The sequence below is a fragment of the Mus caroli genome, unplaced genomic scaffold (assembly GCF_978045245.1).
Source record: "Mus caroli unplaced genomic scaffold, Mus_caroli_1 scaffold_14, whole genome shotgun sequence".
Taxonomy (NCBI): Eukaryota; Metazoa; Chordata; class Mammalia; order Rodentia; family Muridae; genus Mus; species Mus caroli.
Genome location: NW_028227269.1, coordinates 79,625,001 through 79,647,781, shown reverse-complemented (window position 1 = coordinate 79,647,781; position 22,781 = coordinate 79,625,001). Strand labels below are relative to the sequence as shown.

At 41.4% G+C, this 22,781-nt stretch overlaps 1 protein-coding gene across 2 annotated transcripts in view; it reads right to left on the bottom strand.

Annotated features, from left to right (window-relative positions):
* Window positions 1-22,781, bottom strand: part of Smoc1 (SPARC related modular calcium binding 1) — a 159,416-nt gene that overhangs the window by 45,732 nt on the left and 90,903 nt on the right. For both annotated transcript variants that reach the window (XM_021179100.3, XM_021179101.2), the window contains exons 4-5: window positions 2,932-3,031; window positions 809-856 (exon numbers count right to left, since the gene is read on the bottom strand). In XM_021179100.3, the coding sequence (XP_021034759.1) occupies window positions 809-856; window positions 2,932-3,031 (148 nt within the window). The remainder of the gene's footprint in view (window positions 1-808; window positions 857-2,931; window positions 3,032-22,781) is intronic.

Here is a 22,781-nt window from a genome sequence, read left to right as displayed (position 1 = left end):
ATAAGTTCAAAATGGGAAACTTTACTCTCCTGAAGTATGTATGTATGTATGTATGTATGTATGTATGTATGTATGTATGCATGCATCTATCTTCCTACCTCTTGAATTGTAATGGTAGTATGTAATTTGCTGGTTAATGTTGCTCTGGGTTTAGACCAAAAATAAAAACAACAACAAAAACAACAACAACAGGAAAACAGCCAAATCAAAAGCATCATACAAACTGTGTAATACTTCAAGAACAAAATGGCCTGGCAGCAGACACTCATTAGACCTGTATCTTGCCTCTGTTCACGTCACCATCCTCTTGGCCTCAAGGCAACATGGTTGGAAATGTCAAGATGACTGCACTGGCTGCATACCCATGACATCATCCTGGCCTTCAGGAAGAGATTCTGGATACATCATGGAAAAGGTCGGGGCAGGAGGACACAGAGGAGCTTACAAACTGGAGAGCCAAGGTAGACGTGAGTGTTCTGCCTTCGTCGTCTTCTTCGGTTGGTAGTTGACCAACTGAACTTCCCAGAGAGCAGAGATCCATAGGGCTCACATAAGGGTGGTCTCTACCCAACTCTGTGTCCCACACGGTCTCTGTCCTTCCTCAGAAACAATGACAGCTCTAAGATAGTCACTAAGATAGTCGTCACTATCTAAGTCATCCTTACCTCTGGTGCTTCAGAGAAGAAACTGGAAATGGGAGGCATGTTTAGCTACCCCCCGCCCCCAGACTCCATCCCTCTCGCCTAAGAACCCTGCTTACTCTGGCTTTCGGAGCAAACATTTAGACAAAGCATAAAACTCCACTCACCTTTTCTTCCTGAATTACCCTGGCTCAAGGGCTTGTCGGTAACTGGACCTTGGGCAAGAGAGGAAACAGAAGCACAAGACTCAGATGACACTGTGGTTGGCATCCATCAAACACTTGGCAAAGCCCGATGTTATGAGCAAATGGTCATGTATATATGTATTGTATACACACCGGGGATACTATATACAAAGTTAGTGTGCATATGCATGTCAAGTAGGGTTTGTTTAACATCAATGTCACTGATAACCTAGACTGTTTTGAGTTGAACTATGACTGCCAGGTTCCCTGGAACCAATCTTGACCCAGATTTTACAAAACTCCACATCCATGTAGTGCAAACATCTCGATACTTGTCCCGCACTTACACACCCCTGCACGTACTCTCATCTCACCAGCTCTGTGCTCTGACCCACATCCAATCACTAGGGCCAACTGAAAAGAAACCCCTCTTACTGAAAATGCAATGATTGACATCCCTTGCTGGTCAGGGCAGGAAATCGGTGATTTTCCATCTGCATTAAGTAGAAAATTGTTGGCCCAATTGTACCAAATGGGCCAAACAGTCTGAGGCATGGAAACAATTTTCTAGACACAGCCTGTTCTTCAAGGAGGGGGCAGCCTGTGTTCTGGCCAAACATTTGCCCCATTTCTTCTGGGATGCCACACGTCCCCATCATCCAGGCCTGGTTCTGTGGCACCTGCCCTCTCCTCGAAGGCCAATCCCACACGTGCAGGGAAAGCCCACTCGGTAGACACCTCTCTGGAGATCCAGCCCATGAGAGAAAGCTGAGAATTCTGATTTTCCTAACCCATATCACACTCCTTCTCCATACACAAGTTGTGTGAGGAGTCTGTTATCTTATCCTGCAGGAGGCGTGTGTCTAATGCATGTGTTTGCTTTAGATGGAGTGTTCCAGGTCACTTGCAAGGAGGCCCAAGTCCTGCCCCCTCCTCACACTAACCCAATTAAGGCTTCCAGTTTCTGTGTAAACCACAAATAAAGTAAACTTCCCTTTTGGCCTGTAAATTTTGATCCTAGCATGAATTCTTACGGACATTAGTACCCTTTCCACTTACTTTCCTTTTGAAACCAAAGGGCTAGGGGTTTGTTTTTGTTTTTGTTTGTTTTGTTTTGTTTAAGAGAAAAAAATTTTGATTTTAAAAACGCAAAACCCAGGGAAAAGTTAACATGGACTTTTGGAGCTAGGTTTCAGTGTAACATTTTGTACTTTGCTTACACTTGACATTGGTAATAAGCAAAAATCCAATCCATATATACAGTGGACACATGAGACTGGCTGTTTAGGAGGCAACCTTAAGGGAGTTACTAATGAGGGTGAAGTGTGGGGCTCTGTGAATCCATGACAAACAATCCCACAAGACTGACCTAACAACAAACACTGTAAGCCTATAAAGTTGGGAGTACAAGAAGTAAGCTTTGCTATGGGTAATCAACCTAATAGGTTGTTATCAAACTTGTCCAATTATCAGAAGAGCTTCATAAAAATAAGGGGCTTGGGGCTCAATCCAGATCTAGAACCTACTCATCAGAATATTCAAGGAGAAACTTAAAGACTTGGAGTATTTTTAATCTCCCAGGCATTACAGATGAGCAGACAGGCATAAGGTTTACTGTTAGAAAAGATTTTCATTGTCATTTATTACAATATTCAAAGATGGCAAAGATGTGGCAGAAAAGCTAGTACCCTCCTTCCCTGTGTCCATGGCAGACATCACTAATCAATCACTGAAGTCTTTAGTGTTATACTCTCACATGGCTTCAACATCGATACCAATAATGCATTTCAAGATCCGTTACAGGCAGCAAATGACAGCAAACTCCTAGATGTGTGGCATCTCTGCTCTAAGGAGCTGTAGCCAATGCTTAAGATCACAGCACCAGAAACATAAAGTCAAACTAAAACATGCACACGTAGACACAAATGGACACTCTTCATCTAGCCGACTACAGACCAAGCGTAGAGTGGAACCCTTCTGACATGAAAATGAGCTCGTTTACCACAGCAAGCCTTTAAAGGCTTGCCTGTAAGATGCAGATGCAGAGTCCAACCAACAAGCCTCTCTCCAACCCTTTTCCTTCCTCCCGCACCTTCCTACAGTACCTGAGCATACAGGAGTTTTATTCTGCACGGAAGAACCACTGATGGGCTTGCCATCTGGGGTGACACACCAGCAATACCCTGTGTACGTATGACACTGCACCTGTTCAGAGAAGTGGAAAAGGAAGAGAATCGTAAGTCTTTGGTCACAGTCAATCATACATCAGAAAATCTCCTCCCTCTCTCACATCTGTTCCAGGATGTCTCTCACAGGTAGAACAGTCCGGTGGAGCCAGCATCAATACCATCTTGGCTTCATGACCCCTGTGTCATGACGCTTCTTATGATTCCAAAGGCTTAACATCTGCTATCCTATGGGGAGATGTTCACTGCGATTACCCTGTGATGCATCGTCCATTATCAGAACTGGCATATGCTCCCATCCAACTGTAAAGTAGTCTAATGGGGAACTCAATTGGCAAGTATCTGTGGGAACGTCTGGGCCCTTCTTGAACAAGTACAGACAAGTGCTACATTTTTCTCATAAGCAACATAAGCCTGTCTAGTGAGAGCCCAGCTCTCCTTAAGTCAAGGACAGCACACCCTTGTGCATGCAGGATCCTCCACTAGAAACCCAGCTGTACCACTGATCATCAAGCCTACCAAGTCAGACCTAGCCGTTTGGGAATGGCTAATTAACGTGAGGCTTTCTTTTACTCTTCCAGAGGAGCTCCTCTTTCTCCTCCAATAGCCATTAAGCTACCCACCTTGTTTCATCCCACCTTCCTTGCCCCCATCTGTTTTCTCTGCAGAATTAGTAAACACATGCCCTTGTGTCATACCCCCACAGTGAGTCACTTCTGGACTCAAGATAAAATTTAAACTAATTTCCATGATATTTAAGGTCCCCAACAACCTGTCCCTGCCCACCTTTCCGGTGTCATTTTTACACCCCAGGCTCCACATGCACGCTTCACTTTGGCCACAACGAACCCTTTCATGTTACCAAATACAGCCTCATTTCCCATGAGCGGACTTTGTTGGCTCCAACCGTCCCATTTGTCCACAGCGCTCATCAGACCACCTATCCCAACCTAGACCTTCTGCTTCCTTTCATGATGCACTTCCCCTCGAAGCCAGTCTCGGCTTCTTCCAACCCTTCTCCAGACTCAGAAGCCTTCCCAAGGCAAGCCAGTGAGCTCGGGCTCTTCCGCGGCCAGGTCCATCTTGCCACTCCAGATTATAACTTCAAGGACTGCAAACTAATTGTTTCAGGGAACCCAGAATCTAGTGTGATGCTGAAATCCATTGCAGGTGACTGATGGGTTGAATAGAGGCACGAGTTCTCACATTTCCTCCATTCCTGCTCTCCCATCAACTCTGAAGTGCAACATCAATTTAAAGAGCCATACCACATTAAGTGTGCATCTCGATGACAAGGCTTGTGTGCCAACTGCAAAGATAGTAAATCGTGGGGGGAAAAAATGTGCCTCTTGGGATCAAGGGCATATTGGAATTGAGGCCAGACAGTAATTGCATACAAATTGAGCAGAGAGGTGCAGAAAGAGACAGTGCAAATAGTCTTCTGACAGTGTGGGTAGGAGCCAGCAGTTACTGCTAAGGCAAAAGAGACCATGCAAAGTATTGTACTCTTGTGTGGATATCAGACACTCTGGCTTACCCCAAGGCAAGTTGTTTCACCATGAGCCTGTACACAGACATCAAGGTAGAATAAAATAGTCTCTTGTTTTTCCCAGTAGCATGGCTGCTGTCAAACGGAACACTCAGTGCTGTCATCTCTTTAGGGACACTGCCTAGGGCACAGACCCCAGAGACACACCCTACTCCTTCACCTTATAGCCATGACACCCCAGATGCTCACCCACCAGCAGCAGCCCAGATTTAGTAGCACTACTTCCTAATGAGGCTAGTAGCGGAATGGCAAGGCATCAAGACAGGCCAGAGTTTGCATGCTAGTCTAGCCAGTTAGGCACCTTACTTCGTTCTTTGAGCCTCTTCTTTATAACAGCATGAGTAATAACTGTCTGAGCTGGAAGGCCCTGGTAAGGCAGACCCACATCTGGCGTGTGGTGAGGACTAGGATGGAGCGGCTGTAGCAGTGATTGTTCTCAGTCATATCAACACCTGCCAGGTGTCTTCCCACAAGCCAGACCTCCTCTAGTAACCTCCACAGGTGTGTATGGAAAGGGCCTCTGGAAATTTGGCTTCCCCTGCAAATCACACAAGCCCTGCAGGGGACGCTTCCCAGGGCTCATTCCCATCCAGGAGCAGCATTTTAATGGGACTAATGAGACCTGGCTGGCAGCTTTCTCCACTTTGGCCAGTGGTCACCTCTGGGGAACCGTCCCAGGGGCTGAGGTGCCAAGCTGACTCAGTCCTGGGCCCTGGAAGTCCGCTGCTGAGGCTGTCACATAAGGACTGAGCACCAGACAATAACCAAGACTATGCCTCAGGCCAGATGCTGCCTGTTGCAACAGGGACATTATGGCCAAGCAGGCTGCAGAGAACTGAGCTGCTCAAACGCCCTTTCCTTAGGGTATGCTGAAGAGTTCTGCCTAAGGTTACTAGGGCAGAATGGGACACAAGAGTAAAAGGCAAAGCCCAGAGCTTTGTTTCAGGAATACAATCTGACCTCAGGGCCCAGGGGTCCAAGGCCACATTCTCACTCAGTGTGCCCACTGTCTCCCTGTGGGTGCAGGGCACAGCCACCCAGCCCCTAGCCAGGCCCAGAGAACCAGACACAGCTTCTTTCTCCCCAAGGCTCTCATCTTGCTTCCAACCACAGTACAAGGAAAAGACACTCAACAAAACCTTCAGGCTGGCAGCTCCTACCAAATTTCATAAAACTCAAATGGTAAGAGGAATTGTTGCCCCATCTTCGAGGCCTTGGGCATAACTGATGCAGCTATGTTTAAAGAAGGGGTAGGAGGGAGGAAAAGAGGGCACAGGGACCCCAGCAGGGTCTCAGATTGGGGAAGACCTCTGCAGAAGGAACCCTAAGAAGACCACCCGTGACTCAAACTGAGAGATTGTAAGATGCCTTGGAATGTTTTTCACAATGTTTACAGAAAAGAAGCTACACAGAGGTAGGCTGCAGCTGTTCCATTGGTCTGTTCTCAGATATGTGCATTCATTTTTAAAAATTTTTTATTAGATATTCTCATTTACATTTAAAATGCTATCCCTTTCCTGGTTTCCTCTCCGAAAGTCCCCTATACCCTCCCCCAGCCCGGCTCCCCAAGGCTATGCCAGTGCCTGGCAAATACAGAAGTGGATGCTCACAGTCATCTATTGGATGGAACACAGGGCCCCCAGTGAAGGAGCTAGAGAAATTACCCAAGGAGCTGAAGAGGTCTGCAACCCTATAGGAGGAACAACAATAGGGCTTGTGTCTCTAGTTGCATATGTAGCAGAGGATGGCCTAGTTGGCCATCATTGGGAGGAGAGGCCCTTGGTCTTGCGAAGATTATATGCCCTGGTACAGGGGAATACCAGGGCCAGGACAAATTCATTTTAAAGGGGTGTGGGGGGAGATGACACGAATACCTATCTTGGTTGTTGGGAGTGGAATAGAGCACTGACTTCGGCAGGTAAGGGTCAGTTGAACTCAGCTGTTTCAGCCTGAAAAGGCTCAGCGGTTAAAGTGTTTGCCATGTATGAAGACCAGAGTCTGAGCCCAAGAACTCATATACATAGGTAGAGGGACGGGAGGCAGCCCACTTTTAACTCAAGCACTCTGAAAGCAGAGACAGATAATTCCAGCACAAACTGGCTAATTAGACGAGTTGCATCAGTGGTCTCTGAGTTCAACTGAGAGATGCTGCCTCAATGAACAAGGTGGAAAGTGACCAAATAAGACTCTCAACACAAACATCAAATACACACACACTCGCGCACACACACACACACACAAACAGAGGCACGCATGCACTCACACACATCCAAGCAAACAGGCATACATGCTGCACACATACACACTAAAAAGAAAAAAAAAACTTGGTTATATTATATTATATTATATTATATTATATTATATTATATTATATTATATACAAACCATTTGCTCACTTTAAAAGGCCAGAACCAAACTGGTGAGAGCCAGAACAACATGCTCTCTGACCAGCCTGTGACAAACAAATGGCCCAGAATCAGCAACCTTTGAGAATATTTAGGCAGAGAAAGGAAGTTTATTTTATATAGGAAGAATTGTAAGACATTGAGTTACCCTCTTAGCAAGTCCTTTATAAATGAATTATTTGTGTAAAAATTTCAACTATTAGTAACAGCCCAGGAAGTTAGAATCCTGGTCCAGAGGAACACAGCCCCTGGCAGGAAAGCAGTCAGATATAAATTCTGTGAAGCTGATGTCTTAGCTATACCCAAAGCACAGAGTGTGACTAGTTTAGCTCCCCTTGCAAACTTATGATTTAACTTAATAATAAATACTGTCTGTTTCTTGAGAATCGAACTGATCAAGTCCTGGCCTTTAGCCAATAGAAGCTGCCCAGGACAAGAGGAATTGACGAGGCAAGGGGCCATTTCTGACATTTTGTCTTACTGTTGTCAAAACTCCGGGTTGTCCCAGTTCCACAAAGTAGACCCAGGTCAGGAAAAACAACTCCTACCCAACTCTAGAGCAGCCTCCAGAAACTGGAATGTCAACTGGAGGGCCCTCTTTTGGAGATAAAGAGCACAACATCCAAAATAAGGCTATTTTCTGCTACTACTGTCGTGGTCTTGTTGGGCATAACTGGTGTCCCTCCAGCCACTTTAAAACATTGTGTTCCTAGATAAATAACTTCCATCTCTGACTCATGTGCTTTAATATCATTGGCAAAAAGTATTTTTACATAAACAGGCCAGGGGTATACTGCAGTTCAATTTCCATCCAAATTAAGACAAATTTGAAATTATTTTAAGCCTCCTAATCATCAACATTAGTCCGACTCCTGACCACCCAGTGAGTGTGTGGGAGGCCAGCACTTTCAACAAAGGCAAATGAGTGACCAGTGGGTAGAGAAAACACCAGCTCACGGGGGACAAGTGGGAGGAGGGAGTGGAGAAAAACAGAGAGGCAGATGGCAACCATCACCCACGGGTGCCAAGCCCCAAATGGAAAATACCACCTTCTACTTTGACAACAGCTTTTCAGTCCCCAGTGGTCTCTGCATTACCACATTTGGACTTCAAAGTTACCCTCTTGGAAAATCCTTCATGGGAGAATTAGTTATGCAAAATTCACAACTAGTTAGTAACTCCCCAGGGAATTAGAATCCTGATAGCCCAATCTTCATAGCATTTCAGAAAGCACAGGACTGGGGAAAAACAAAAACTAAACAAACAGGAAACAAACAAAACAAACCTTAGAGGTCACCACTCTAACCCACACATTTCACAAGTGAGAAAACTGAGAGCAAAAGATAAAGGAAGATATGTACAGTCTAGGGGGCGAGGGACTGAGAGCAAAAGATAAAGGAAGATATGTGCAGTCTAGGGGGCAAGGGAAAGGGGAGTTTATAGATACTGATGTCTGAGGGACCAGGATCTTTTTTTTTCTGGGTTTTTTTTCCCCCTGGTTTTTTTTTTTTTTTTTTTTTTTTGGTGGGAGACAGATGGAAGCAATTATTCTCATGGAATGGACACCTAGAGAAGAACCTTTCCCTCCAGTATGGATGAGAGAGCTTTTCTGGAGGGTTTGATATTATCTTGGGGCTTTTAAGATGTTAGAATTAGAGTTAATGTTGCTTTGATAAAACACTATGCCCAAAGGCAACTTGGGGGAGGAAAGAGTTTATTTAGCTCACATATCCCAAGCCACAGTCCACTGAGGGAAGAAGCCAAGGTGGAGACACAAACAGGGCAGGAACCTGAAGGCAGGAGCTGGCGTAGAGACCATGGAAGAGAACAGCTTACTGACTTGCTCCTCATGGCCTGCTCAGCTGGCTTTCTTCTAGAACCCAAAGCCACCAGCCCATCATTGACACTACCCACAATGCACTTTCCCCTCCTTTGTCAATCACTAACTAAGAAAATGTCCTGTAGACATGCCTATAGCTCAATCTTACCAAGATAATTTCTCAGTTGAGGTTTTCTCCTCTCTAATGACTATAGTTTGTGTCAAGGTAGCATAAAACTAGCCAGCACACATACTCACTGGCCACCAGCTCTTTCCTTAGAAGCTTCTCAGAAGGGCGGGCTTCACCTTCCAGAGGGTCCTTTGCTGTTGGTCTGATTCTTTTTTTTTAATTGGATATTTTATTTGTTTACATTTCAAATGTTATCCCCTTTCCCAGTTTCCCCTCTGCAAACCCCTATCCCACCCCCCATTACCCTGCTTCTATGAGGGGGCTTCCCCACCCACCTACTCACTCCTGCCTCCCCACCCTGGCATTACCCTATACTGGAGCATCAAGCCTTCACAGGACTGAGGCTACCCTGATTCTTAACGCATGCCCACGTCCCTGGGGATCCTGTACCTACTCCCTCTGGAACGTGCCCATTTTCTTCTACCTCCACTAGGTAAGAGCTGAACTGAATACAGGAAAATGTGTGAAAGTTTCCCAGCTCACTTCTGGCAGTGGAAATGTGACTGCTTTTTCTTTTAATCTGTCTGCTGATCCAAATCACTTAGCACTTTACTCTCTGAACCCATCTATCAAACAAGGCAGCACCTAGTAGGTCACCAAAAAGACAAAATCAAGCAGAGCATATAGAGCACCTAGTCAGCATTGGGGATGTGCTTGGCCCATGTGGGCCTTGTTCTTTTCCCTTTCCTTTGGCAGGGAAGACACACCTTGACTGTAGACATTATTCCCGACTCTATGCCAAGTCCAGGGAGGATTGTCTGCTGGGGAATGAGGAATCTCCCTTGTAGACCATTTACATCATTCACTGGGGTTTAAGAGAAGGGGATGATTCTCAAATCCTTCCGATCATGGGAGTCCTTCTTGACCATGTTTTAAGTGAGTTGATGATATATCAAGGCCGTCCACGTGACGTTAGTTAGAACAAGAGAGAACCCCGCTCATCCCCAGGTCTCTAAGCATATCTAAAACCCTGTGTCTAGTTTGGGGGAGGGTGCTTTATCAGAAAGGGCTGTGGCAGATGGGACCCAGAGGAAATAGAACATGAGGAAAGAGACATAAATCCCTCCAGCATGGGAATGGATGATGGAATTAAGGACTTGTTCCAGGGCCAACAGAAATATTTGTTGGCTAATGTCACATGATATAATGGTGCCCATCTTCAACTATTTTGGTAGAAAGTGGGATTTCTTTGGATTCTATATGTCCCATAGACAGAAATGGAGTTGTGTACTAGAAATCATAAACAGAGAGAGCTCTTGGATCAACACAAAGGGCTTCCCTGTGAAGGCAACTTGAGAGCAGCTCAACGTACATTATTAGTTTTGTCATTGAAGAAATAAAACTTCCTGCAGCAGGTGACAACCAGGCAGAAGGTGGATGGCTGCCTGGCAATTATAAACAGAATAGAGAAATTGATGGAGACCAGTGGGAGAGAGAGAAAACCCTTCTGCAGACTCCTTTCTCTGACAAGAACCAGAATTCAACAAACTGCTGTACACTGGGCCCCTGCCGCTTAGAAAAGACGGGTCTAGATTGATAACGAATACTTGATTGAAGCTGTCGAGAACACTCTTCCTGCTCCATGATGAAGAATCTTTTTAGGTACATTTTCCAAAAAGTTTGAATACATCTCTCCAGCACACATGTAAAGATATGCTAAAAATACACACTGGGCATTCAAGGGCCCACAAGACCCCATACTTTTTGGTCTTGCTTCTCCATGTGGTACCCAGAACAGTCTATGTTTTATAAATGGCCAATAGAACACCCTTGACTCATTTAAATTCTGTTGCTTTATAGCAGAGAAATATTTTTTTAAAAGTCTGTATATTTCCAAAATAACAACAACAACGAAAAAAAAAAAAAAGAAAGTCTCTTGTATGTCTTGTGTATGTAGGGCCTTTGTATAGGTCAGAACTGAAGGACCTGGCTGGTGAGAGGTCAAAGGTGAACTGCAAGTGCTCTTTCATTATTCTCATGACTGCCTTGACTTTTAATTAAACTTTCCTGCCTTCCCACCTCATACCTATGTTTCTGACCTTTCTCTTTTTTAAAAGGAAAAAAAAAGTCCAATTCCATGCATTTTGCAAGAGAGTTTGCCAATCTATAGGGTCGCCTGTCTTAGCATATTACATGAAGTCAGAGTAAAGCAGAAATAGCCCTGAATGGATGTGAGTGTGAGAGACAATGGCTCTACCCAGAACTCTCTTGAACAAATACTGACTGTTGGCCTACTCTGTGTTTATCTATCCACCTCAATGAATGTTAGCTACTATCTCACAAAACCCTAAGACTTGACATATGGTTCCTCTGAGGTCATCAATTTAACACCTTTTCTCAGCCTCTGATGGTAGCTGGTGGTATACCTGTGGGGTATTCATGGAATCTCTACTTGTCCAAGTCCCAGGATAAGAAGGTAAGAACTTCTGAGTCTGATTCCCCTTCTGTGAATTTCTCAGCCTACAAAAAGTTTTCCCCTATTTTGAGTCAGAATATTAATATGATTAATAGATGGGTAGATTAGATAGATAGATAGATAGATAGATAGATAGATAGATAGATAGATAGATAGATAGATAGATAGATAGATAGATAGATATGGGCATACTAAAGGCTATTCTCATTTACTAAGGTGTGACTGTCTCTCATATATCCCTTTGTCCATCTCTTTTCTGTTCATTCTTGGTTCTTATCACCTCTGTAGTAAACGTCTCTGGTCTCACTGAGTATCCCTCATATGACATGATTTTGTGGCCTTACTTACCTGAGCTGTGCTCTGGGGTGTGCCCTAGTTTGGCCACATTGTGCAAGCAGTGTGGACTCATGTCTGGATCCAGGCTGCTTCTATTGAAATACTCACTCTACCATTTGCAGGCTGTAAGACCCTAAGCTACATAGCTTCTCTGAGTGTTAGTTAGACTTCATGACTATAAAACAGGACTATAAAAGTGCCTACCTCATAGGTTGTAGTGAGGATGAAATAAGTTAATACAATAGGCATATAAAATAGTCTGGCACAGTGTAAATGCAATAAGAGCAAGAAAATGGTACTACCACTGATGATGGTTTCTGCAGTCTGAAAAAGGCATAGAGTGGCTACAGACTACCATTGCAGAGCCTTGGCTCCCATACAAGCAGCATGAGGCTAGAATAGCAGCTTCCATCTTCCCCTTGCTCCCAGGTACAGACTCCTACAGAAGAACAGCTGCAGATACCTCCCAGAGCTGCATGCTTTTGCTTGCACAGTAGACAAGGGACAGAAAAGAAATCCCCAATAACGTTGGGGAGTTCTGATGTCAGGCAGAGAACACCTAAACCCTGACTGCTTGCTAATATGAAAGAGGATGCATCATAGCCATTTAGTGGGAGATCAGCCAGGTTTGAGGAAGAGAACAAAGCAGAGGTTAGAGCAGGCAGATCCCACAGGGAAAAAAGTGGACACTGTACTCCAAGCATAACATATACCCCATCTCCCTGATCTCTGTGCACAACCCCACTCTGACAGATGACCAGAGGTTCCAGTTATCCAGTGAAAAGATGAGGATGGGAGCTTCTACCCATGTGAAAGGCTGGACAAGCCCCTGGTGTTTCTGTTACCACTTATAAATGTTAATAGTTTGCCCCCTGTAAGTATGTAACTTAGATGACTTACTAACTACAAGGTAGGCACCACCTAGACTTTAGTGTAGACTGCCTTCAGAAAGCTGGCTGCTCCTGCTTCTCACCAAGCCTCCAGCTTTGGCATCTTCCCATCTCCATGTGCTGAGAACTTTAATGAGCAGAATATATGCCAGTGTAGGGAGAAGAACCTCCACAAGACCCAAGTTCTACCTGGATAAGCTGCAACATGTCTCTCTTAGTTAGCTTCTATTGCTGTGATGAAATTCCATGACCAAAATCAACTGATAACTCAGGTCCCACTCCATCACCAAGGGAAGTCAAAGTACATACTCAAGGCAGGAAACTAAAGATAGGAACTAAGGCAGAAGTCATAGAGGAGTGCTGTTTACTGGACTGTGCTCATGACTTGCTCAACCTGCTTTCTTAGAGCACCCAGGACTAGCCACTGAAAGGTAACATCACCTCATAGAGAGCTAGGTCCTCCCACATCAATAATCAATCAAGAAAATAAACCATAGACTTGTTCTTGTCAAAGGCTAATGTGAAAAGGACATTTTATCATTGACATTCTCTCTTCCCAAATGGCACTAGCTTATGTTGGGTTGACATTAAACTAGCCAACACAATGCCCCTGGAAGGCACCAAGGCTTGCTGTAACCAACACTAATTTAAATAGAAATGTCTTCTCTGCTAGTAGATTCAAAGAAGAAATAATTAGCCAAGCAAGACTGAGAACTCTTAAAGATACACAAGTTGTATCAAAGTTGGTGTCTCCTACCCTAATTTGCCTCTCTCTCTCTCTCTCTCTCTCTCTCTCTCTCTCTCTCTCTCTCTCTCTCTCTCTCTCTCTCTCTCTCTCTCTCTCTCTCTCTCTGCTTCCCTTGGAAGTACTAACCCAAGAACACTGGTATTACCACAGGATCTTGTACCACAGTACAGGCTACAAGTTTCAGAGCATTCTCCACCCCAGATGCACAGCCCTGGGGTGAGGAGTTGGCATCAATCCTACACATGGTGTAGAACACTCACCTCACACTCACTGGAAAAGGAAGAAGAATGCTCCAAAGGTCACCACAGGTGACACAACACTAATCATGAAGATCAAAATAGAAGCCAGAAGCCAGAAGCCAGAAATAAGGCCTCACATCTGTGGTCAACTGATGTTTGACAAGGACACCAAGATAACTAAAGGGAGAATAACAATCTTCTCATTAGGTAATCCTGCGGTTTCTGAACTTGCATACGCAGAAGAGTGAAGCTTGATCCCACCTCTCATACACAAACTAACTTAGAAGAGATCAGAGACCTAAATGTAAAAGCTGAAGTCATAAAACGCATAGAGGAAAATGGAATAATAAATATTTGTTACCTTGGATTAGGAAATGGTCTCATAGTATGACAACAAAAGCATAAGCTGAAAAGAAGGGAAGGAGGGAGGGATAGAGGGAGTAAGGGAGGGAGGGAAGGAAGGAGAGAGGATGGGAAGGAGAGAGGGAGTAAGGGAAGGAGGGCAATCAATTAAACTTATGTTTTATCCATAGAATATATAAATAACTTTCAACTCAATACTAAAAAGACAACTGGACAGACAATCGGGGAAGGCACTGAACAGACATTATATAAAACTGAAGAGGCTCATCACTAGTTCTTAGGGGGAAATCGACCTTGAGCCATAAAGAAGGGTGAGGATATCAAGTATAGCTAAAGAAGTGAAAAAGTTGAAATCTTCATGTGTTGTTGGTACCGAATGTGGTGTGGCGTGACCACCATAGAAAACTGCCTGGTGATTCCTCAACAGCACAAACATGAGGAAGTGAATAATGACCCAACAATTCTATTTTTACGTATGTACTCAGATTACTAAGGGCCCACATCACATAAACATGCATGCCAATGTACACAATAGTGTTATTTATAACCCCCAAAAGCCAAAGCTACTCAAATGTTTATGCACCGGTGAATGAATAAAGAAAATGTGGTACAGTCATAAGACTGACTATTGTCAGACAGTAAAAAAAAGAATAAAGACTCAGCTCATGCTACAGCGTGGATGAATCTTTTAAAAATGTGGTGATTAAAAGAACCCAATCACAAAAGACCACACATAATATGAATTGTCCAAAATATACAAATCATAGCAATCTAAGGTAAATTAGTGCTGTCAAGGGCTGAGGGGAGGGCTCTTGCAAGGAGTGGCTGTTAATGGGCATTGGATTTTCTTCTTGGGTAATGAAATGCTCAGACATTAGTCAGTGGTAATGGTTGTGCAACCCTGTGAGTGCACTAAAATCACTCAATTGTGTGTTTTGAAGAGATAAATTTTATAGTGTGCAAACCATGTCTCAGTAGAGCTTTGTTAAAAGAACAATAATAGGAAAAGAAACCACAGACCAGTTTGCCAACTTCTAGACTAGCCCAAGTCTTTTAAATTACAGCTCATCAATTTGAGCACTAAACCTGGGGGATAACTAACATTTGTTTAGCAACATCTACAATGTACATATGTATATATTATCCATGTGTAACACTGGGTTTCTTGGAACAAAAGCAATAGCAAACACACACACATTTAAAACAAGCTAAGAGGCCTTAACCATAAGTGTTCTAATTATAACCATTACAACTTGCTTATTGCCAAAAAGAAAAGCAACAACTTACTTAAAACTGGGTCCACTTACATTTATACCATTTAAAAGTAAAGGATAGATTTGAATTTAACAGTGTGATGGAGGGAATGGGGATGAGAAGGAAGGCAAAGAGATGAAGGGAGGGCATGAAAAGACACACAGAGAGGCAGAAACAAAGAGACAGAGGCAGTGAGACAGAAACAGAGACAGAGACAGACAGAAGTTTGTCCAGAAGGCTCAGAGTATCACATACTTTTAACAACTGTTTTTGTCTGGGCCATAGAATCCACATGAGGCTAGAGAAGACAAGCCAGCACACAGACACACTCCATTCTCAGCACTATAGCTACATCGGTGCTATGCATGGTCTGAGGAGAAATCCTCAATGTTACTCTTTGCAAGATCTCTCCACATAGAGACTAAAGACCATTGCCTCCAGATTCCTAAGACTTCTAGGCTCATCATCGTTTGGATAATTGGGGCTGGAGAGATGGCTCAGCCATTAAAAGCACTTGTTCTTTCAGAGAGCCCAGATTTACTTCCCAGCACCCAAATGGCTTCTCTCATCCATCCATAACCTTGTTTCTAAAGCAACCAACACCGTCTTCTGAACTTCATGGGCACCAGGCATAGACATGATGCATAAACAAATGTGTGAACAAAATATTCATACACATCTTTTTAAAATTAGATTAGACAAATCCTTTCCATAAGAGGGCTAGTCATTCCATACTCCCAATGTTTAATCAACCAGGTGAATAAAGGTTTATGGTCCGTGTGATGAATTAATACCTCCAATAGTTGATAAGAGTCTGGCAGATGGAAGATCACTTGGTGAAGTGAAGCACTCCTGGAATGAGCCTGTCCTGCAACAGATCTCTAGGAAGAAGGCTCTGTACAGTGGGGGCAGATGAAGGGTGCTAACAGGGAAGACCTCCAGGTCCTCAAGTGTTATATCTTATGTGTTTTAAAGATCATGTGTCAAAAAGCCACATGATTTTTCCCTCTGGGATTTCAACTACAGAATAAAGTAATCACCAAAAAGAAACTATAACTCAAGGATCTCTGTTTTCAAAAAAAGTCAATATATGCCCTTAAAATTGAAAAATGGGGAAAGTAGTCTCCAGAGCTTATCAAAAAAAAAAAAAATAGCTCCTGGAATGATGAGCTCAAGCATGGGAAATATAACACATCATTTCACCTAGAAGAAGCATAATGAAAGGTTTTTATGTTTAACAATATTACAAATATAATCAACACAAAAACTTTTAATGTCTTGCAACTGCACCTGATAATTGCCTCTAACAGCCACGTCCCTGCTGAATATTCATTAAAAGCAATTTGAGATGCTCGTGTTAAATACTTTGAAGAGCACATGTCTGGACTGGGGGTGTGTACCTCGGCTGGTGGAGTTCCTGCCTAACATGCACCCAGCACCCCATAAAGTAGATGGGATGGCAAATGCCTGTAGTCCCAGCACCCCAGTCTTGATATGGATGCAAGAGGTTCAGCAGTCTAAGATCATCCATCCAATGCCATTCCGGGTACATAATCAGCTCCAGGTCCAGCCTAGCACTTAATCTCTACTCTCACACATCTTACTTCCATTGCAATGCTAATCTGATTAACTAAAATCTGAGAATCTTCCTTGCTGTTACACTTGGTTATTTATCCTCCAATGGGATAAACAAATTTTGGTTACTACATTTGCAGAGAGATAATATCTAGCCATGATGGTTGTTCTCAGTTACTATTCTGTTCAAGGAATAATATAGAATTTGCAGCTGGCACCTTGAGTCCTTGGATTCAGAAATTTTCTGGATTTATTCTGAAAATTCTTGTTTTCTGAATTTCAATTCTACCAAATTCAAGTCCCAAGTGAACAATGCAAAAATTTCAACTGAAAGAATATAGAGGGCTGGCAAGATGGCTCAGCAAGTAAGAGCACTGATTGCTCTTTCAAAGGTCCTGAGTTCAAATCCCAGCAACCACATGATGGCTCACAACCACCCGTAATGAGATCTAATGCACTCGTCTGGTGCATCTGAAGTCAGCTATGAAGTCAGTGTACTTATGTATAATAATAAATAAATCTTTGGGTCGGAGCAAACAGGGACTGTGCAAGTTGAGTTGACCAGAGTGAGCAGAGGTCCTAAAAATTCAATTCCCAACAACCACATGAAGAGTCACAACCATCTGTACAGCTACAGTGTACTCACATCTAAAAAATAAATAAGTAAATATTAAATAAATAAATCTTTTTTAAAAAGAAAGAATATAGCTAATTTTAAAACCCAAGCAATTAAATAATCCTGAATATATAAATCCCAACACAGTAAAACAAGAAACACAAAAAGCACAAAGCTTTTCAAAAATTACTAATTCTGTAGTAATTGCATATAATAAGAATGAGATAAATAAAACCTCAGATAGAAAACTCAAAATCATTATTGTTAGTAAAGAAACCAAAGGGAGAAAATAAGATCCTAATCAAGAACACATCCAAAAAGCTAAATAAAACATGAAGGCCACATAAGACCTAAAAAGAATTCAACAAGAGAAACAATGAGAAAAAAAAGTATCTAAAACACCAAAAGAAAAAAATGTGAAAGTTAAAGCTTCCTGGAAAGCCTCAGCAACAGAATGGATCAAGAGAAGGGCAGACTACCTGATCTGAAATGAAAGGCAAGGTTGAAAATGGGGAAGTAGAAAAAACACAAAACATAAGACAATGAGAAGGCACTTGTGGGAAACATTCTGAAAAGACCAGGACTATGAGCAATAAGCATAGAAGAAGAATCTCATTCTAAATGAAGAGAAAACATCTTTAAAAGAATCTCAGCAAAATTTCTCAGAATGAAGAAAAGAGTTTCCCATCTAGATATGAGGCAAGACCAGAAAAGAACCTCCTCTCATTATATATAATTAAGCCTCTTAAAATACAGAACAAAGGAAGCAGTGAGAGAAAAGTACCAAGCAGCAGAGGAGTCTCATAGAAATAGCTCCAACCTACTCCACTGAAACTTGAAAAGAAAGAAGGGCTTGGAATGATATATTTCAAGTTCTGAAAGACAACAGCTGACTCAGTGTATTATACCCAGCAAAGCTATCTATCATAATTGAAGAAAAATTAAGAACTTTCCATTATTAGAAAAAATAGATTAGAGTAATTAATGACACTCATACAGCTCTACATATAAGATTCTTAATTGACTCAGAGTAAAATAATAAACAAATCTATACATGAGACTATGAGAAAGAATCAGCCACTCTAGAATAATAGCTAAGCAAGGGACAAAGAGACAAAAAACAAACACTACAAAATCAACAAAACAACAGAAATCAATGCACACTGTTAAATAATAATAGTAAGTATTAATAGCCTGAATCCCCAATCAAAAGACACAGACTAATAGATATGGTTAAAAAAAATTAACCATATATTTGTTGCCCCCAAGAAATAGATCCTACTACAAAAGACAGACAGCACATTAAGGTAAAAAGATAAATATTTCAAGCAAGAGGATCTAGAAAGCAGGTAAGTGTCATTAAAAAAAGGCTTTTTAAAATTAAAAAAAAAAATCATGTTGCACTGATGAAGGGAACAGCCCTCAAGAGGGCATTACAATTCTAAACACATGTGTCCAGAACACAGGTACACCCAATTTTATAAGATAAATACTATTACATGCTGTCACAAATTAATGCCAGTGCAATATAGTAGGTACTTCAATACCCCAATCCTTTCCACTTAACAGGTCTTCAAACAATAACAAAAGAGAAATAAATGAATTAAATGACATCAGAGATCATATGGACTTAGCAAACATCTATAGAACATTCCATCTGAACACTGAAGATTACATACTTTTCTTAGCAGCCCAAGGAACTTTCTTTAAAATAGATCATAAAGCAAGTCTTAATAACAACCAAAACCTTCAAGCATACAAAAGCTCATGGAAACCAAAAAACATACTATTTAACAAGGAATGGGTCCTTGAAGAAATCAAGCAGAAACTGTTTAAATTCCTAGAATCAAAATGAAGCCACAATGCACCAAAATCCAAGGGACACAATAAAACAGCCCATAAAGAAAGCTCTTAGTTCTGAGGGCCTACATTAAGAAATCAGGGGTTGGGCGGGGCGTGGTGGCGCACGCCTTTAATCCCAGCACTTGGGAGGCAGAGACAGGTGGATTTCTGAGTTCAAGGCCAGCCTGGTCTACAAAGTGAGTTCCAGGACAGCCAGGGCTATACAGAGAAACTCTGTCTCAAAAAAAAAACAAGAAAGAAAGAAAGAAAGAAAGAAAGAGAGAGAGAGAGAGAGAGAGAGAGAGAGAGAGAGAGAGAGAGAGAGAGAGAGAGAGAAAGGAAGGAAGGAAGGAAGGAAGGAAGGAAGGAAGGAAGGAAGGAAGGAAGGAAGGAAGGAAGGAAGGAAGAAATCAGGGGTTCAATATGGCCACTCAGCCATTAGCTATCCATGAAGACCCTCTTTATACCTAGAACAGTGGCCCTCAGCCTGTAGGTCTCAATTCCCACAGGGTTGCTAAGCAGATATTTACATTATCATTTATAATTACTAAAATTATAGTTATGAAATAGCAGCAAATTCATGTTATAGTTGGTGGTAACCACAACATGAAAAACTGTATTAAAGGGTCATAGCATTAGGAAGGTTGGATAAGGGAAAGAAAGATCTTAAGGAAATAGAGATAGTACACCACAAGTGATACTAAGGGAAAAAAGAAAGTAAAGGAGAGGGGGCTTAAATATGAACCTTAAGTATGCTTGAGAAAGCCACTGTTTCTGTTGTATTATATAATACAACTATATTGTATTATATGCTATTGTATAAGCTTCATACATATATATAATTATATATTTAATATATTAATCAATACATTTTCATTGGAATGGCCCCATACAAAATGCATTGCAAAGGTCATAGGTTGACAAATAGAAAACTCAGTGCCAGATATGGAATGCCTTCCTTACAGTCGTGGATCAGAAGTGTCCCAAATTACAAAATCAATAGGTAGAAAGAATTCATTAAGATTGGGGCAGAATTCAACGAAATGATAACAAACAAAGCAAAGAAAAACCCAAAGAATCAGTGATATAACATTCATTCTCTGAAAATATAAAAAATATTAACAAACTCTTAGCCAAACTAAGTAGAAAAGAGAAAAGACTCAAAGTAATAAAATTAAAGATGAGATGGGAACCATTACAACAGTTACCACTGAAACTCAGAAAATCATTAGACCTTGCCTTAAAAACATATTCCATGAAAGTGGAAAAATCTAAGAAAAGATAGATTAATTTCTAGATGCCTATTAAATAACAAATGAAACAAAGATGATGTGACAGTTTTTTTTCTTTCTGTTTTTTTTTAAAGACTTATTTATAATTATATCTTAGTACACTGTAGCTGTCTTTAGACACACCAGAAAAGGGTGTCAGATCTCATTATGGATGGTTGTAAGCCACCATGTGGTTGCTGGGATTTGAACTCGGGACCTTCAGAAGAGCAGACAGTGCTCTTAACCACTGAGCCATCTCTCCAGCCCGATGTGACAGTTTTAACAGAGCTATAATATTAAATGAGATTGAAACAACCAAAGAAGCCCCGGCCCAGATGGACTCACTGTTGGAGAGTTCCAGACCCTCATAGAATTAATGCCAATACACATCACACTATTGTGTGACATTGGAAAGGAGGAAAAACTACTAAACTCTTTTTAGAAAGCTAGTGTTGCCCTGATACAAAGTAAAAAGATAAAGTAAAAAAAAAGAAAATTTACAATTTTCCTGATGAACATAGATGCAAAAATTCTCAACAAAATGCCTGAAACTAAGATTTTTCATCATGATCAATTGGCTTTATTCTAGAGATGCAAACATGATTTGGATAGAGAGAATGTCAATAAATGTTATGTTACATAAATAAACTCAAAGATGGATACCACATGATCATTTCAATAAACATGGAAGAAACTTCTGACAAAATCTAAAATCACTTCATGTTAAAGTCCTGAAGAAACTCAGAATAGAAGGAATATATCCAACATAATAAAAACTATATGTGGCAAACCAAATGTCAACTTTATATTAAATAAACAAAACTCAAAGCATGTCCACTAAAATCAGAAACAAGACTATCTTTGATCTTATTCAATACAGTACTGGAGTCTCAGCTAGAACGACAGGACAAGAGAAACAAACATAGAGATATAGATAAGACAGGAAGAGGTCCAAACAGATGATGAAGATGTGATCCTATACTTGAGATATCCTAAAGATTCAGCCAAAAAACTCTAAGAGCTGATAAACAGCTCAACCAAATATCAGGATGAAAAAATTAATATGCAAAAAACAGTAGCTTTCCTTTATACCAATGACAAAAACACTAAGAAAGAAATAGGGAAATAATTCCATTTGTAACAGTCTTTAAAAGATAACTATGAATAAAACCTAACCAAAGATAAAAATATCTCTACAGTGAAACTTTTAAAACACTGAAGAAATTGAGGAAGACACTAGAAGGGAAGAAGACTTCTCATGTTCATGTACAAGAAGCATCAATACTGTGGAAATGGCCATCCAATCAAAAGCCAGATACGTATCCAATGCAATCCAATCAAAATTCAAGTGCACTTCTTCACTCTTGGCAAGTTCTTAACCTAACCCTAACCCTAACCCTAACCCTAACCCTAACCCTAACCCTAACCCTAACCCTAACCCTAACCCTAACCCTAACCCTGAAAACATAAAAGATCCCAGAAAGTCAATGCAATGCTGTTCAAAATAATACTGCAGGAGGATTCACCATACCTGATTTCAATTTATACTACAGAGCCATGGTAATAAAAACAGCATGGTAGTGACACAAAACCCACAGAGATAAATAAAATAGAAAGAGGACCCAAGTACAGGGCCATGCAATTACAGCCATTTGACTTTCAGCATAGATTTCAAAAAACATACGTCAGAGAAAAGACAGTGTCTTCCAACAAATGGTTCTAAGAAAACTGGATATAGACCTTTAAAAGAATTAAACTAGATTCTTACCTCTCAGTCTGCACAAAAACTTCTAGAAGAAAAAGTAGGGAATACATTTCAAGATATAGGCCTAGGTGAGGACTTTTCAAATAGGACCCCAATAGCCCAGAAAAAAATTCATAATCAGCAAATGGGATCTCATGAAAATAAAACACTTCTATATAGCAAAGGAAGTAATTAATCATATGAAGAGGCAGCCTCCAGAATGGGGGAATGTTTCAGTCAGCTTCTTATCCAACAGAGGCTTAGTAGCTACCCTATACAAAGAGCTCACAAAATTAAGCATTAATAAAACAAACAACTCAGTCTTCTTCCACTTTCTAGTGGTCTGTTGGACTAAACAGCCTGTTCCCAAAGAAGAAATGCAACCGACAGCCAACACTTCAGAAAGTATTTGATATCATTAGCCATCAGGGAAATGCACATTAAAACTGTGTGAAGATTCCATCTTGTCCAGTCAGAATGGCTATCATCAAGAATGCTGCTGACAAGGATGT